Genomic DNA, 17,364 nt, shown 5'->3' with positions numbered 1-17,364 from the left:
GGACACAAATACCTTGAGCTGATGAACAGTAAAAGCAACAACTGCCTCATGCCCAAGTTGGCACATACTATTTGAAAACCCTCAAGGGCCTTTTTTTTTTCCTTTGGCATAGAAACTCTCATGAGATACAGTCCCAGCTCCTCTCAGGCAGCCAGACATGAAGTATTTAATCCTTACCTGTTACAATGTCAGCCAAGAAGCCATGCCTGTATGTTTCCAGCTCAGCAATGAAATAAGAACAAAACAAACCCTTGTTATCTACACTAATGTAAGTTTCTGTGCCGAGTTCTGCCTGAGAAGCTGTGAGCAAGGCAGACTGCAATCACATGTCCCTGAGAAAGCTGAACATGCTAATACTGTGAAGAAAGCCAACTATGGCATCGGAAAAAGGAAACATGCTTCAGCAAGGGGAGTACAACTGTCATATAAAAAGGGAATTAACTGCAATTGCAAATGGAAAAAAAGTCCCGGGGGGGGGGGGAGAGATATTTCTAATGTTGAAAATGGAAACATGAGAACTACCAAGCAAGATTATCTCAAGTTCTACACTCGCTATGTAAGTATGCGATTCACATATGACAGACAACATTTGCACTGATGTAGAACTTACAACGCTATGTCTAAAAGCTCCAGCCAACAAATCCTGCTAACTCTCCCAGGGCAGCTGAGAAGGTTAATACGCTCCGCTGATGTCCCAGCTCCTTGCTGGAGTGCACTGCCAAAATCCACACCGTGACTGTGCTTTGTCTGCTACAACTCTACCCTTACCTGAGCCCTCAGGTGCTAAAATGAGGTGCTGGGGCATCACGCACACAGCACAGGACAGCCTCAGGGTCAGAGGAGCGGGGCAGCAGTGGGGCTGAGACCCTTTTCAGCCCTTTTCTCTCCCTTGGCCTTCCCGGGACTGGCAGGGCTCGTGAGTCTGAAAAGATCCAGAAGACAGAGCCACAACAGCTCCAGGTTTGGAAAGCATCAGACAGAGCCAAATTCTGCCTATGCTCAAGTTAAACTAGTTTAACAAAAGTCTGTTTACTATCAGTTTAATTAAACCTGGTTGTGTGTGTGTCCAAACTTAACCACTGACTGAAATGGTTTAGCTTAATTAACAGTAAGTCACTTAAACTTGTATTTACTTCAGTCTGAGAGCACCATAGCTCCATGTTAGCACCATGCTTAGTAAGCACCGTAGCTTACTAAACTAATGAAAACAGATCACATAGCTGATCCCTAATTTGCTAATTAAGGCAGAGTAATTTAAGTGAGAATTATAACAGTTTCATTTTATCAGTTTTGGTTTATTGTGCCACTTGCTTGATTTTAAAATCAGTTTAGAAAGACTGAACCATTTTAAAGAGTTCTGGATTTTTAATATGTGTTTACTAACAAAGAGAGCACTTAAGAAAAGAAAGAGGATTTAACATAGGTTTAAATTTCCTATTTATTGCTTGCATTATCAGAACAGACTTTTGCCCTCATTTCCAAAGGAAACAAGTGCTGTTAGCCTGCCATCTCTCTTCCAGTAACTTTTCAATCAATTTGGTTGAAACCTTTTTACCTTTAAAAATACAACTTTTCATAAAACAGGTTAGAAATTCCCTCACTTTCACCACTCCACGTATAAACACCGCCTACCCACATCCTGCCTCGCCCTGACAAGGACTGAGGGGCAAGAGCTAATGGTGTTTAAGGAGAGCRGCCTGCAGCGAGGCAGAAACCACCCCAGAGGCAGTACGGCTATTCAGAAAGCCAGCAGGGTACATACAGCAGGGAAGGACACGGGCTCAGGAGACCCCACGTCTGGAGACCCCAGCYTGGCATTAACGGCTTTGCCCACTCGCAGGCCATCTCCTTCCCCACCTCCATCTTGTCGCTCCTGTGCGTTGCCCAGCCTTGGCCACCCACTGTTTTAGGTACCACCAGAAGGCAAATACTCACTGATATTGCTGTAAGGAGTTTTTTTTTTTTTTTTTTTTTAATGCTTCCTCTTCTCCTCAGATTTCTCACTTGGGGCTCACTCTTCCCTCCATCCAGCCCGGGGGACGTCTCTCCTGTGCGATTTCCTCAGAAACAAGGTGTGGGAGCGTGACCCGCYGCATGCCACAGGCCCATGCCCACCTCGCGGGCTGGGGTGGCGTCAGCCCTCGCCTCGTGCTGCCTGTGGGTTGCCTGGAGCTRCTCCTGGCTGGCCCAGCCTGGCACTGCCGCGGCACTGCTGCCCCTAACATGGCGGCGCCCCCCAACATGGCRGCGCCGGGCGGGAGCCTCACCCAGGCGATCGCCCCTCCCTGAGGGAAGCCCGCTGCCTGCTCCGGCGGCGCGGCCTTACCGGCACTGCAGCAGGATGCCCTGCCAGCAAATCCAGCCCTGACGCTCTCCCTAGCTGTGCCTCTGCCGCGGCCGCCCCCGCTAGCAGAGATGGGACGTCGCCGGGTCGACGCGCGGCCGCACACTCGGCTCCTCGGCGATGCAGCAACTGCCACACGCACCTGTCTTCTCCTGAGCCTGCCGAGGTGAGCTCCCTGAACGACAGCTCCTTTTGCATCTGCTGCCACTGGTTTCCTTATTATCACCAGCCCGACCACTTGAGCAGAGGTAGGATCATCTTCCCRGCTGTACCTAACTGAATTGAAATCTTTTTTTTTTTTCCTTTCTAATTTATCCTACAGAAAGCAGCATCGTTGCCCCCAGGACTGTAAACCGCGAGCGGTGTCTCTCACCTCACATCAGTGGAGACGAAAAGCACGGGCGCAGGCCAGGGCCAGGCGGTGGCCCGGCCGTCGCCTCACGCGCGGCTGCCCTCTCCTCCTTCCCCTGCCTCCGAGGACACGGCCCGCCGCGCGCTCCCTGAGGCGGCAGCGCCGGGCCGGCGCGGCAGCCCGGCGGTTCTCCGAGAGCCCCTCGGTGCGGAAAGGCAGGCGCACGCACGAAACGCCCCTGCCGCTCGCTCCGCCACGGTTGCCGCTTCTCTGGGATCTGATGCGACGCAAGCGTCAACGGCTCGTCTCTGCCAGGGGAGTTCTTCGTCCTTTGAGAAGCGTGAAATACCAAGGTTTGCCTCCGCCCTCACCAAGAGATTTCACCTCAAGCGGTTTCAGCGCCAGCCTTTGGCTCCRAGATAAATAACGTATCTTCTCTCTAGGTCGGCTTTGTCAGGCTTAAGGATTAGAAGCCTAGGAAATATATTTAAAATATATTCCCCAAACAGAGGGCAATGACTTATTCATGAATGAATGCTTCATTGAATTTATCTCTGTTGTTTTAATGAATCATTCATGAACCTCTGGAAACGTATCTTATTTGGAGCCATTCACCAAATACTTTGAATGAGCAATTCTGCACCAATGGGCTACCTGGACACCGTTTGCCTCCCATATCCTCTAACAACTATTTGCAGTTCATGCTGTGTGTCTAGCTGCGTATGTGCTGTGGCACTGATTTAGCTCCCTGATTAGATCACTGAATAATAACACACAATTAATCAAATACAGGTGTAGCACAAAGAACAGGCATTTCCGAAATAACTGAATAAACAAAAAGTCCATTTACACCATGTCCATTGTCCAAAGAAGGGAGGAAAAAAGATAGAAACAAATATAACCTGGTTTTAATTCTATTCATTTTTGAATTATTTACTTTATTTTGAGCTATTCATCCGTTTATCTGAAGTAAATAGCTTGATTTATACCAATATTGCCATCCTTCCTAAATGTAAATGGCTCCACCTACAGCCAGGTTCCAGCCACCATCTGTTCACTTGCCATCGGCTCTCCAGCGGTCTCATCTGCACGACAGYGCGGCTTATCGCCTCGATCACTAACTAGCTGAAGCATCTCTCATCTCGGAGAACATTCTGTTTAAGCAAAAGGCACATTGTCCCCTCCTTGGGCTGCAATAGAGATATAYAGTGTTAATAAAGAGGCATGTGGTGATCTGCAATGGCACAGGTACTTCCATCCACCCATCTGTAATAGAGCTTAACTGCTACAATATTAGCTGCACTTGTAATTCATTATATTCAGTAAAAGAATTTAATCCTTCTTKATGTAACCTCTTGGAACAGGGCAATGCTGGGTAACAATTACAGCTGGACTTGCCCAGTAACGTAAYGATTTGAAGCAACAACACCTTATAAAATGGTTTTAGAAGCCAAGAAAAGCAAAGTCCACACCAAATCAGGCCCAACTTGTACCCAGTAAAGTAAAAACAAATGGAACACCTAAAATCTGCTTAAGTTACTTGGTTTAAGCCAAATGCAGATGGGTGGCTAAGACTTCTGAAACTTCATAGCACACAGAGCTGAACATGGACATGGGTCCACATCCAAAATTCTCCAAAGGTTGAACGGACTTTGATCGGTTTGGATTATCCTAACAATAAGCGAAAGAAAAAYTCAACTACTGAATGAAGGCCATTACAGGCCTTAATAATAATAATGTGTAATAGCAGTTTCAGGTTATTGAACGTTTACAGGAGAAGCAAATAAATATCTCATATGTGGGAGAACCCAAGAATGAGTAAATGTTCTCTAAGATGAACAGGGTGAATGCAGAGTAMGAATAGTGTGTGGCATAATAATTGCCAGATGCACCAACATTTGCTGGTGGGTTTTTTTTTACAATGTGAACAAACGTTCCTGAGGAAATGTCCTCTAATAACTCCTCCTCCCGGCTTTTACACTACATTTTCATACCTAACACATGCAGTTCGTTTATGTAATTTGTTCTGTTAGTTTCTCTTGGCCATGACACTAAAAGTCTTCGTAAGTGAAATGCTGTTTTTTTTTTTTTCAATAAGACAGACAAGCAGACAGACAAGCATTTTATAGAGASTTCTACTGATTATTCTTAGGTCCTTACAGTGCTGCCTGGAATAAGTACTCAGTATGAAATGACATCCAGAGGACATATCATAATGCACTTTCTACAAACAAAGGCTGCATCACATGCATTTTGACACCAACAGGGAAGACAAAAAACAGGGAAAATATAATCATGGGATTTTTTGTTACTAGGAAAACCACTGATAACAAGACCCAATTATTTCACCTTTTCTGTTCAAATACCAAACTTGTGGAGAAATGGAAGAAAATACTATTGTATTAGGTCACTTCTAAAGGTTCCTTAGAAGTGATAGCTTCAAAGAAGCATTTTTATCCCAGTGCTTTTGCAACATCTTATTCACGTGACGTAGCAGGTAGCTCCAGGTGTCTGCTTAAGTAGTTATTAATTGCCAGTAACGCAAACTGAAAACCAGGCCATACTTCACCTGTTCCATTTGGGATTTTTCCATGAATTATGCAACAACACACAGAGAGGCTCAAGGTTATTCACACTTGCTTAGCTGTATAAATCCTTTTGCTAGTCACAAGTCTAAAACATCCACTGAACATTAGGATTCACTCCACATCTACTGCAGAGAAACGTATGTTCCAATTTCTGCTGTATTAGTATTTTGTGGTCTATGTTTCTGCATTTATGACAAATGACAAGCAAATACAACCAGATCTAGAGCTTGTCGATAAATACATGTATCTGTCACTTCCCTTTGCAAGGCTCATCTGACAAAAAAAGAATTAATTTCCCATGCATTATCCCTGTAAACATATGCCTGATGTCTTACTAGATTCTCACATTTTGCATACACAGTGGTATTTGGGTCACTTATATTGAGATATATTTATCATTAGCAAATATTTGGGTGGGAGGAAATGAAAAGCGGACCGTTTATTTAAAAAAAAAAAGAAAATTAGCCACTCTGGAAGCCTTCCAGTAAGCTAGCCTTTTCCTGTCAAATACCCAGAGCAGTGAGGGGGTGGACAAGGCGAGCTGTGGCAGATATCACCTCATTCATCATCAGCAGCTAACTTCCCAGGGTATAGCCAGGAAAAAGCTGTAGCTGCAAGAACATAGTCTTACCAGTGATCTTAAAAGTCTTGCTGCTGTTCTTTTGCTGGATAAAAGACACCGTAAAGTCTGCACACTCATGGCATGTAACAGGAACGTTGTATGATTAATGCAGATGCTAAGGAGGTACAACTCCTCTCAAAGTGCATCTCCAGTCTATCCCTACTTCTGCCACTGCCTTGCTAGGTAGACCACAGCAAGTCATTCAAGCCCAAATCAACAAGTTTGACCTGAAGCAGCCAATCACCCCCATTACTCTTGGGCTTAGAGCTAAGAGCAGACTTTCATTTCTAGGAGGTCTGTACCCTGTAGACTTTTCTTAACCCAGCTCTAAGATAAGCCTATGGAAATGCTGTAAAAGTTAATTAAAAGGACCAATGTGAAAGCCTTTGAATGCAGGAATGCAAGGGGGAGGCTTTATTATTCTGTTGAGACATCAAWTTCAATGCCAGCATAGAAAAATCAGTCTGCATTTTGCTTATAATTTGTAGGTGCTGTCTAGGCATTACAGCAAGTGCCCATGCTAGGGATCAGGAGGGACCACTGCCCTATAAACACCTTCACTGGAAACCAGATTACCTGATTGGGAGCAATGGTAAATGCAGAGACTCCACATCTCTCTCTCTCTCTCTCTCTCTCTCTCTTTTTTTTTTTTTTTTTTTTTTTTTTTTTTTTCCCTGCTCCCATTGTTGCAATTTTGGTTGAATAAAGCAAATATATGAGAAGCACTTTTGCAGCAAGCGAGCTGTCAGAAGCAGCAACTCTCCCTGCCATTCAGGCTTTCACCACACCAGCCCAAGCCCATCGGGCTTTGGCTCTCAAACTCTCCTTCAGCACTGGGGCTGCTCCATGCTCCAGGTCACCCCACAACAGGGAACACCGCTGTGGCTGCAGGGACTTCTCAGTCCCCAACACMAGCTCTCAGGCAGAGCACTGAGCCCTAGAAGTTTCACATGTTGCTCCCAAAAGGGACGCGGGAGCCTGCTGCCGCCTACCTTGAGACCGGCATCATCTCCAGTGGGGGGATGCCTGGAGCAATGCTGCCGGAGAGCAGAGGCCACCTTGCAGTTCCAGTGTTCGGGCACAACACCTGGGAAAGCAAATCATCTGCACTTTCCTTCTTAGGTGCCAGCTCTGGAACATGTCTCTTCCCTGACAGGAGGAAGAAAACAATCTATCAGCAAGATGAGGGACTGCTTTGGATTAGACGTAGGCTGCTACTTAGAGAGGAAAATTTACTTTAATCTAGATATTAACAGCAAAGATCAGTRTGATCGTTTGCCTCGGCATTGCCTGTCTTTTGTCTCCTGTAAGCAAGTGTGTTTCACTCTCCTAAATGTTTTAGCCATTTGCATACACAGTTAGAGGTCTCTGACTATACAGCAGCCCTCTAACCAGACTTGAAAGACATTTGTGACAGCTTGCTAGAATGCAGCTGGCAGAGCTTGCCTTCAAAACGCACCACAAAAATATTAAGATCACCTTCACCCCCCGCTGCCTCCACTCCAAGCTGAGCAGTCACTGGCAGATGCTTTGCCAGTGGCTGTAAAGAAAACATGAAAGCGTTTATAGTGCCAGAAATAGTCTTTATATTCTGTAGTCCAGAAAAGATATTTTAAGTAGCCTCCCTGCATGCACGTTCCATTTAGATTCATTAACACCCRGGCCTATGCGTGCCCAGCCGTACCATCCAACTAACAAATCCATCTAGCCTAGGCACACGTAACATTAAAAAACAGATTACTGACATGCAAATAGTTTGGTAGAAAACAGCTGCAGGGAAAGAAGACATTGGTGAGAGGCCTGGAGTCTAAAACAAGGGGGAGGCTGCCCAGGTGGCTACTAGACGCGTCTCTCGCTTGTAGTATTGATTTGCTAGAGMTCCCACTGCCCTTAAAACTAAGCTCTTATTTACTCTAGGCCAGATTGCCACTGCTCATAGAGCAAAGTAGTGGCTGCTTCTTTGGAAAGGTGCCCTTAGTGAGGGGAGGACTTTGGAAAGGGACGTGCTGAATTCTGGAAGCTTTTCTCCRGGCCATTCCATGAACCATGTTGCAAGGAGAGCCTACAGCTGTGCAGCCTCCAGCCTGGGGAATGCAGCCTTGTGAGGAGCTACCACTTACCGTGAGAAGTGAAGGTGGGACAGAAATGCTGCAGGAAGGATGCAAAAGAGAAGGGATGTGCACTCCGCTCCATGCCCTGCTTCCTTCAGCACAGGGCTTGGGGGACATGTCCACAGGACAGGTAAGAACAGCTGCCTACAACTACATGATGGGTATTTACCAAAATGGTGGAGCCCAACCCTTCCCAATGGAGCCAGGRGACAGCACAAGCAGCAGCAGCCACAGCCTTGCAAGGTTCAGGGTGGACATTACAGGAGAGCGCTGCTAGTGAGGTAACGCAGCACTGGAGCAGGCTGCCCTAAGAGGCTCTCTCTCGGCGAGACAAAGCCGAGTCTGGTACTGATGTGGTACTGGCAGCGGCCTGTCTCGAGGCACGGGAGGCTGGACTAGGCGATCTGCAGAGCTCCCTTCCAACTCGTGCTTCTATGATCCAGGAGCTTCCACGAGAGCATCGTTCCCTTAAGGCTAAGGAGAAGCATAAGCAAATAAAGAGCCATGGCCTTAATTTGTGAACTGAAGATATTTAGCACATTTTTTTTTATTAATATCAGCATAAGGATATTATTATATGTATTAACACAATGAACTGATGCTACTGCCTGTATTACTGGACACATACAGGTACAATTCACTGGTTTACTTATATTTGAGTTTTGCTCTGTGAAAGTGTGGCATAAGGTGGTATTTCTCAAAAGCACTTGAAATRACAAGAGGTTACACTAATTGCAAGCACCTAACAGTGAATGCAGCTTATGCTTCTGATGCTGTCAATTTGTTTTAAAGACCTGTCACCCATTAAACCTTTCAGTTAGCAGTTAATTCAATTAATCAACACAAAATCAGATCCCCAACTCAGAATGCAAGGGTCAACAAGCTTTTCTTTGCGGCAAATTAAAGTTCTGCTGCTTCAGCTGGGAGTACAACCACCAAGATGCTGTCATGCTCTTAAACCTCTTCAGATTTTGAGTCTCATTCTGGGGTCTCTGAATTAACAAATGGCAAAATGGTACCTTYAAACACTCTCTTCCCTAGGCATACACCCTCCTCCTTTGAACTAGCCAATATTTTTACTAGTTCCTTTAAACAGTGTTACCCCACAAGCTGAAAATACTTGCAGAATTCAACGCAAGTGACACGCCACAACTTTGCAGCAGTGACAGAAAATAACTGACTCCCATTTGAAATTGTATCTTCCCTAAAGTCAAGGGGCCAGGCAAACACAAGGGACTTTGCAGACAAGTAACACCTTAAATGGCAGACAAGGTCAGAGAGGTACAATTCACATTGCCCCCCGCAATAGAAATTGCATGGCATATTCTCAGTCAYCTGTAGCTCTACCTTGCTCAGGTGAGACACACAGATCCATTCCAGCTGAGGATCAAGCCCATTAATCTGGCATTTATCTTATATCTGTAATATTTATTGTCTCAATAATCTAGTCCTCTGCCAAATGATCTTATGAGTTTCATTTTACATACTACAYGGCATGATGTCCACTCAACTTATGTCAGCATCACCATGTTAATCACAGACGTGAGGACTGATTTTTGCCTAGCCTAGCTGAGACAGCAAGGGGCAAACACATACTGCCTGTAGCTAGATCTAAGCCGTGCTAGCGTCACATGAGTCTTGCCACCCTGGTAGCTTTCTAGAGCTGTTACTGAAGAGCCACAAATCTTAGAAGCTGCTTTGAWTTTTCAGAACAGCTTTGAATCTGCAGGACAGGGCTGACATTATCCATCTGCTTTCTTTTGCTTAGTTTTCCTTTTCCAGAGCCAGCAGCAATGTCTGCAGAGGTCCTGCCTCAGAGCTGTCAAAATATTCAAAAGAGCTGCACAGCCTGGCTGTATCCTTCAAGCAGCATCCTTTAATTCTTGATCTGGAACATCTTTAGAGGACAGAAGACAGATTGCCCCCGACACTGATTAAAGTAGAAAACAGTAAGACACTAACCAGGCAGCAGGTACAAAAGCCACAGCTCCCACACACATAGTGAGGATATGCTCTGTTCCTCCTCCTCACTGAAGATAAACCCCCCCTCCTGGTGAAACTCATGATCACACCTTTGGCTATTGCAGAAGTCAGAAGCTGTCACTACTCTGAGGGGAAGCAYTTGATCACAGAACATATTACAAGACCCAAATTATGTGCATACCCTCAGRTTCAGAAGAGGGCCCCAGAACCTGAAAGCACCTTGGAGATGCCCGCTTCCCACTATGAAGGTGCAGCATTTTGCAGGTTCTGTGTCTAGTGCAAATTCCTTATCTTCAATCAGCAAGATCTGAGCTAGACCAGAGTTCATCGAGCATCACTCTAACAACAAACTTGTATAAGCTATACGCTTCAGCCTCTGCCTGCCGTTGACCACTGCTGAGATGGCTAATGCCAGCCTGCTTTAGTTCTGGTTGAAAACAATAAGCAAGAAGCTGCTGCAACCTTGCAGCAGCTGCGTAACAATGAAGAACTGCTGTACAGCACTTCCTCGTCACTAGTCCTCTTGTAACCTCCAACCACCTTTTACAGTCTTTCACTATATGAAGCACGCTTTTCATAAAAGATTTCCCATTCGTACTAGGAAAAGTAAGTCCTTTTTTTATGTAAAACAACAAAAAAAGAGCAAATATCAGTGAGCAGAAACATAAAGAGTTACTGAAACTGGCATGAGAACAGCTCATCCTTGCTTTAATGGATTGGTGCAAATATTGTGCTTCAGTAAAAAGAAGAAATCTGGCTGTGAGATGTAGAGTTCTTCATCAGATTCATATTTGAGCAGTAATATTTATGCTCACAGCTAGAAACAGTATTACTACCTGGCAGCCTACTCAAATGTGCTTTAGATGAATTGTGTTAAGTAGAACATGTTTTCAGCTGCTGAAGACAAAACCTTGTTATGCCTACAGTTACTGCAGATATGAGCAAATACACTGACCTCATAGGGAATTTCCTGCTATTAAATGTTCTCACCCTTCAGCCAAACTAAATGCATTAAAAATGTCATTTCTCCCTCAAACATTGTTGTTCCAAATGGGCAGTGTGTGATGGCCTCAGATGCCACCCACAGCTTGAAACAAGAATCACATGAACACTACCCTCTGTCAGTAGCAAATTCCACAGCCATTGAACACCACCAGACATTTCCAGAGAATCATTCTGTAACTAGTGCCTTTGAGACTATCAGACTTCAACAGAGTATCATCTGTCTAGGAAAGCACCACAGATGCCTTGTCTAACACTCAACCCTGATGTAATGGCCGAGAGACCAGGAAACTGCCTGGCTCRGTTTCCAGCTTATACCACAGGACCATTGTATGCACGGGTGTGCGACTTCCAGCTCTGATTCAAAACACACTGTTCCCCCTCTCCTCCAATTCAAATAATGTATTTATAAAAGATGTCGTTTCATGCTGTCCCTTGTTATTATAAGCTTTACAATAGTGTTCACCAAGCAATCTCCTCCTCCACCTTTTTACTCAATCAGCAAAGTCCATGACTTATGCGACTGTGGGATCTTACTGCAAAATCGTATTTTCAGGCAAGTTTTCTACTTTATCAAACAATTTTACATCACAGTCAGACTTCAAGCTTTGGCACTTTTGTTCGTGAACAGCCTCAAGATCAAGTCCTCAGAAACTTCCCTAGCAACTGCCCTCAACTACTGCATGTTCTTTTGATGCTTGTTACCCCATAGCCCCTTTACTTAACCATTCTTGCACTGATTCTTCTTAAGTTACCTTATCATTTTCCATGTACACTATATCAAATGCTTTAGTGAAACTAACGTAAGAAACCTGGTAAATTTGATTTTTGTTTAGAGAACTGGTCAAGTTTGGAAAGATAATATGTTAGTCTAATAAGGCCTATCTTTAGTAAACTCATGTTTATATGCATAGCAGTTGCAATTGTCAGAGGCTGAGGTGAGTGGGAAAAAAAAAAAGGAGAGAGAATCCCTTAAAGTTAGCTTCATACTGCTCAGCCCCGAGAAATCACTGMTTTAGCTTTGAGTTCCTGGAATATTCCAGTGAACATGCAAAACAGTTAGATAAAGGATCAAACCTTGCTTTGTTTAAAGAGTGTAAATGACATCAGTAGTCTGAGTTCTGCTGCTTGACTTGTGTCAAGCTATCTTATTACCAAAAACAAACAAACTCCCCACAAGGAATGGGAGACAAAAATTAGCTTATAGCAGTTGAGAAAGCCTTGTCTGCCCAAGGTTTTAAAAGCACAGAAAGAAGAAGAAAGCACAGATGTGTGCTTTCTATGTGTCCTGCAATATTATTCATAGGGCTTCCCTTGCCATACAATCAAAAATCATGCATCTCAATATAGGAATGSAAGACTCTTGCAGGGACTTTGCATGTTGATATCAGCATCTTTTATATTCTCCCTATGCATTTGGAAAGTTACTTTGCTTCCATGGAGATGCAGTAGGAAAAGAATGGTCAGGAATTTCTTAAGACAAAAAGCAACAGAAGTAATCTTGCAAGGAGTTCCTGTCCTCTCCTGTACTGCACTGGAAASTGTGTCTATGTCTCACCAGTGGGTCATTCCCCACTCCATCCCAAAAATGACTTAGCATGTCCAGAAGAGGGAAGCAAGATTAGCAATTCTTGACGCCTTATGAGTTTCACCAATCACATTTTAAAGTAACAACAAAGGGAGTCACAGCCCAATCCTTCTCTGTCTGCTTGGAACCATTAAGGGCTTCTAACCCCAGGCTCTTAGACATATGTTGAAGAAAGTCTTACTTCCTACCAGTTTAAGCCATACTAATTTCATTGCTATTTTCTTGCCTGTATTTTGTCATCTCTGGTCAGTGTTAAGACAGCATACACACAGAACTATCTGGTGTATTTCTTTTGCTCCACACCAAGATGTCATCAGGAAACATGGAAAAATTGTTCCTACACTGAGAAAGTCAGAGTCCTTATTCAAGAGCCTCTTAAGTCCAGATGCAAAAGGAAATAAAGTGGTAAGGTATAAAAAATCCTAGATGCAATTCTACAGCTGCTCCAAACTGCTCTGCTCATCTGCTTCATATCAAGGGTCCATTCCTTCTGCACACACTCAGGACAAAATCAGGTAAATAGAAATTCTGATTAAATAAGGAGTTCAGAATTGAGCCTAAAAATATAAAAGAGTCTTCAAATTAAAGTCTTATAATAACCAATCTTTATTCAAGACAGACTGAAAAGAAATAATTACTAAGATTTCATTTACTTACCCTTAAAACAAAATTCAAAAATCTTACTTAGTCAGTACTATTTTAAAATGAGCTAATAAGCTCCAGCTTACTTCAAATAAATATAAATATGAAGGCAACAGAGAACACATTTACCATTTTTATGTATGTATATAAATCATGTATATACACATATACACTGCCACTTTGTGAACAGTTTTAGATTAAGGAAGTTTAGTTTGTATGGACCCAATTCTGCCATCTCCACTCACACTTAGCTCCACTGACATTAATCGAGATACTTACTGCAAGAGTATTCAATATGAGAAAGGATGGCCTGATCAGATGCTTTGTGAAGAAAATTTTAAAAGGCTTTATAAAATAACTATTAGTCTTCCACAATTTCACATGGTATTGTTTCATAGTTTATTACCACAATCGCTATGGAAAACATCACTAAATTCTTTCTGATAAAAATATAGCAACTCTGCATCCAAGCTGTATAGCTATCTTCAACACCGAATAAGCTGGTGCCTGTAAAAGAAAGAATAAAAAATTAAATACATCTAATACTCCAGTAACACACTTTGTTTGAACCAAATCCATGGTAAGCCACAGTGAGCATTATCTTAGTAACATGTCTATATTTGTAATTTCAACCACCCTAGATAAAACTAAATAAATATCAACTTAGCAGAATGTTTTCCATTTCTCCGCAAATATAAGTCAAGAGAAAGAAGCTGGCAAGTCAAACATTCCTCCTATGAGCAAGGGAGCTCATGGTTGTGTTCGTCTACCAAGACGAACACTCAATTTCCCCACTGTATGGATGGTATTTATTAGATTAAATATTTTCAAGACATGGCTAAATAAAAACTTTAAATAAAAAAGTAAACCTAAGCAGAGAACACTTGCCAGGAAAACAAAAATTACTTTAACATTTGATGTGAAATTCAGCATTCAATTCTGTTCTAGAAAAATAAAAGCTATAAGATGCAGTGCCATTTAGGTGTTATCTTACACCTATTTTCAGGAAAGCCTATCAAACCATTATTTTTTATTTCTCACATAAAGAATTRTGTCACAGTCACTGGAGATGGAAGATTATCACACCTAGATCCTTGCTAACAGCACCAACAAGTTAACACTGTACTTACTGACTCTGCGTTGTGTTCAAGCCCAATGTCATGGTGCTCCCGTTCATCGTCCCGAAACTGCTTTATTATCTTTGAAAACAGTAGGTAATTAGTAGGTCTACTGTACAGTGAAATCAAGGCAGCTAGAATACAAAACCATATGCTGTTGGCCACTGCATGCACCAGGGTAGACATCTGAAGCCTGGGTCTCTCTCAAAAACATTCTGCTTCTTGAAGATCTGAATCCTCAATTCAWTGAGAAAGGAATTGTGCTGCCATACGCAGAGTTCCGCAAACCTTAAGTTATGCTAAYATTCTGAAAAATCTTTAGACACCTAATCTGCTATACAATATACCACTGTTGTCCACAGTTTCAAGAAAACTCATACTCAGAGTAACTTGCAATGCTAATTAGTTTCACACATATAACAGTTATTCTGACACATTAAATTAAAAGAAATTAATGTTGCTGCCTTGCCAGATTTTCAGTAAGGGTGTTTCCCCGTAAGCCAGCAGGGTTTTTGTCTATTCTACTACATTCTAAAGAACAAGATAGAGAACAAAAGGAGCTAGGAAGAGACTCCAACAGGCAGTGAAGCACAAAAAGCAAAACCATAGAGACAGCGTCAAAGAACATAGCGCAGAAATTAAATAGTGCCTTCAAATAAAAGAGCTGGGATTTCATTAYACCATTATTTTTCTCCTGTAATTTGACGGCTAGGTCAAAAAAAAGTTTCAAGAATTTTCTCTTGAGATGCCTACAAATATCTAGAAGTGCTTAGTAACATGCTTAGAACCTACCAACATCCACCCACATAGTTCACTTTCATCTMTACTCCTCTTACTGATCTAGTCCTCTTACTGAAGAGGCTGACTAGCCTTGCTGCTTAACTTTTTCCTCTTTATTTTTCACCTTCTGACTATTAGCCTCTACTATTATAAGTAATATTTCCTCCTACATCCACACAGGCTGGGTTACTTCAGATACTGTTTCTGTGACAACAGGACAAGTTTGGAATAACTAGACTTGGCCATGGGCTAAACTACACACAGCTGAACACAACAACAGCCAGCAGAGAGAGTTGGGAATGATCACGCAGACCCTAGAGCAAGCAGAACACAAACAAGCTCAATGGGCTGCATGTKGAAACAGGTCTTCTCTCACAAGTACCTAAAAACATGCATCCCAATTTTATGTCTGTAATACTTGTGAATTATTTTCCTTGCAGACCTAATAAGTATTGGCTCCTTTTAGGTTCTATATTCAAAATTTGAACAAATCAATCATATCCAGTATAACCAAAACATTACTATRCAATTCATCATACTTTTCCTATTTTCTTTTGCTCTAAAATCTTCCTCTCAATTAAAAATAATCAAAACTAAAACAAAAGGAAAATACTGATTTAATGTAACTGTTCTGAAGCTAGTCTAACACATTTTAAGTGTTTGATCAATTTAGCATTGCTAAAGGAACAACCTACCTTTTAATTTAAGGTTTTTGTTGCCTTCAGAAATTAAGTGATAGGACAAAAAGATCTGCTGTAGATTCTACCRGCATATTGTTCTAAAAAAGTCTCATTACATAATTCAATTAGTTTATTAAACTACTTTTTAAGTCACAGTAAAATACCTGCAATAATTCTCTGTACTTCTCTGGATCTTCTTCCATAAGAGTTCTGATCTGATTATTATAGTGATCCGATATGCTCTCTTCCACTGCCACTGTGCAAGCCATTGCACCTTTTTTTCCAAGTAAAGCACTTCCAGCCCCTATGATTGGGATACAATCATAAACAAACAATGAAACCCAAAGCAACCTGAATAATTTCTACATTCAAAGAGTTCATAAAACAGTAAAAATAATGCCAGCTCACCTAAAACAAAGCCTGCTACATTCCAGATAGGCAGTAAAACAGTAGGTCGAACTCTGTATGCAACCATTAGCTCATTAAATTTTTTCAGATGATCTTTTTCTTGATTCCACATTTGCTGAAGCAGAACCAAATCACATTAAAGCATAACACTAAGAAATTTGACATTTTAAATAAAACTAACAACAAATAGAGAAATGAAGTACGTTGCTCAGGTCACTCACACTAACTTTAGAGATGACTATTCATAGTATACAAAGAAAACAGGAAGAAGGGCAGATAAAAATAGTTACAAACAGGCAACATAAAAATATCTACAAATATCTGAGCCTTTGTCACAATGTTACAGTAATAGGCTATAGTTCCCTTAAGTAATACAATCATTCTTTATGAACACATATATTCAAAACTATTTAAAGAGATGCACAACTGCCTTGCTGTAAAAGCTTTRCCGTCTCGTTCGACCATCACTAATCAAAAGCAAAGCAAAAAGGAAACGCGGCAGCAGGTTTCAAGCCYGCTCACCTGTATAACCGGCCCCACCGCCGACCTGCCCAGCACGGCCATCTGCCCGGCGTAGATGCGGTTCGCCCCGTACTCCCCGGCGTGGTCCACGCGGATGATGCGCTCCACGACGGCCTTATTGATGCCGTCCGAGGCCACCCTCGTGCCGCTCGGCCCGGCCGAAGCGCCCCTCACGGGCGGGCGCCACCCGCCGCCGCGACCTGCCGGAGAGACACGCGTGAGGCGAGCTCGGCCGCGGGCGGGAGGGCCCCAGCGCGGGGCCACCTCTGAGGGCGGCGCGGCCGGGCGCGGAGCCGCCCCCGAGCCCGAGCCCGAGCCCGAGCCCGAGCCCGAGCCCGAGCCCGAGCCCGAGCCCGAGCCCGTACCGGTGCCGCCGCAGAGCGGCCGGCACCACCCCAGCGGCCGCCGCAGAACCGGCGCCGCCGCCGCCGCCATCCCGCTGACCCCGCCGCCTCCTCAGAAGCGTCGCGCGGCCGCAACGTCATCATCAAGAGCCGGCCGGGGGCCGGCGCTCAGCCCTCGTCCCGCCCCATCGCGCCTCCGATTGGCTGCCCGGCGCTCCCCCGCGGCTCCGCACTGGGCAGCGGAGCGGTCAGTCAGGGCCGGCGTTCCCCGGCTGCCATG

At 43.6% G+C, this 17,364-nt stretch overlaps 1 protein-coding gene and 1 long non-coding RNA gene across 2 annotated transcripts; both read right to left on the bottom strand.

Moving 5' to 3' along the window:
- Positions 1-3,582: 3,582 nt before the first annotated feature.
- LOC146601674 (uncharacterized) lies at positions 3,583-8,497 on the bottom strand. Its single transcript, XR_014895267.1, has 3 exons — positions 7,819-8,497; positions 6,899-7,055; positions 3,583-3,886 (listed from the first exon to the last, which is right to left on the bottom strand). It is a non-coding gene; the product is annotated as an uncharacterized LOC146601674 (long non-coding RNA).
- A 4,675-nt stretch (positions 8,498-13,172) lies between these two features.
- Positions 13,173-17,204, bottom strand: COQ7 (coenzyme Q7, hydroxylase). Its single transcript, XM_085302420.1, has 6 exons — positions 17,106-17,204; positions 16,741-16,940; positions 16,219-16,333; positions 15,975-16,114; positions 14,363-14,431; positions 13,173-13,739 (listed from the first exon to the last, which is right to left on the bottom strand). Exons 1-6 carry the CDS (start codon positions 17,173-17,175, stop codon positions 13,662-13,664), a joined length of 672 nt encoding a protein of 223 aa, XP_085158546.1. The 5' UTR covers positions 17,176-17,204; the 3' UTR covers positions 13,173-13,661.
- Positions 17,205-17,364: the final 160 nt, after the last annotated feature.

Source organism: Rhea americana, unplaced genomic scaffold (genome assembly GCF_003343005.1).
Source record: "Rhea americana isolate MKP2758 unplaced genomic scaffold, rheAme1 scaffold_10, whole genome shotgun sequence".
Lineage (NCBI taxonomy): Eukaryota > Metazoa > Chordata > Aves > Rheiformes > Rheidae > Rhea > Rhea americana.
Note: the sequence above shows the minus strand (reverse complement) of the source record. Positions and strands in the feature narration are given on the sequence as shown.

Coding starts and splice junctions, on each gene's coding strand:
- COQ7 (XM_085302420.1), bottom strand. CDS start 17,175: ATGGCGGCGGCGGCGGCGCCGGTTCTGCGGCGGCCGCTGGGGTGGTGC. Junction 16,941..17,105: donor GCCGCTCTGCGGCGGCACCG/GTACGGGCTCGG, acceptor TCTCTCCGGCAG/GTCGCGGCGGCGGGTGGCGC. Junction 13,740..14,362: donor TTGAACACAACGCAGAGTCA/GTAAGTACAGTG, acceptor TTTCTTTTACAG/GCACCAGCTTATTCGGTGTT.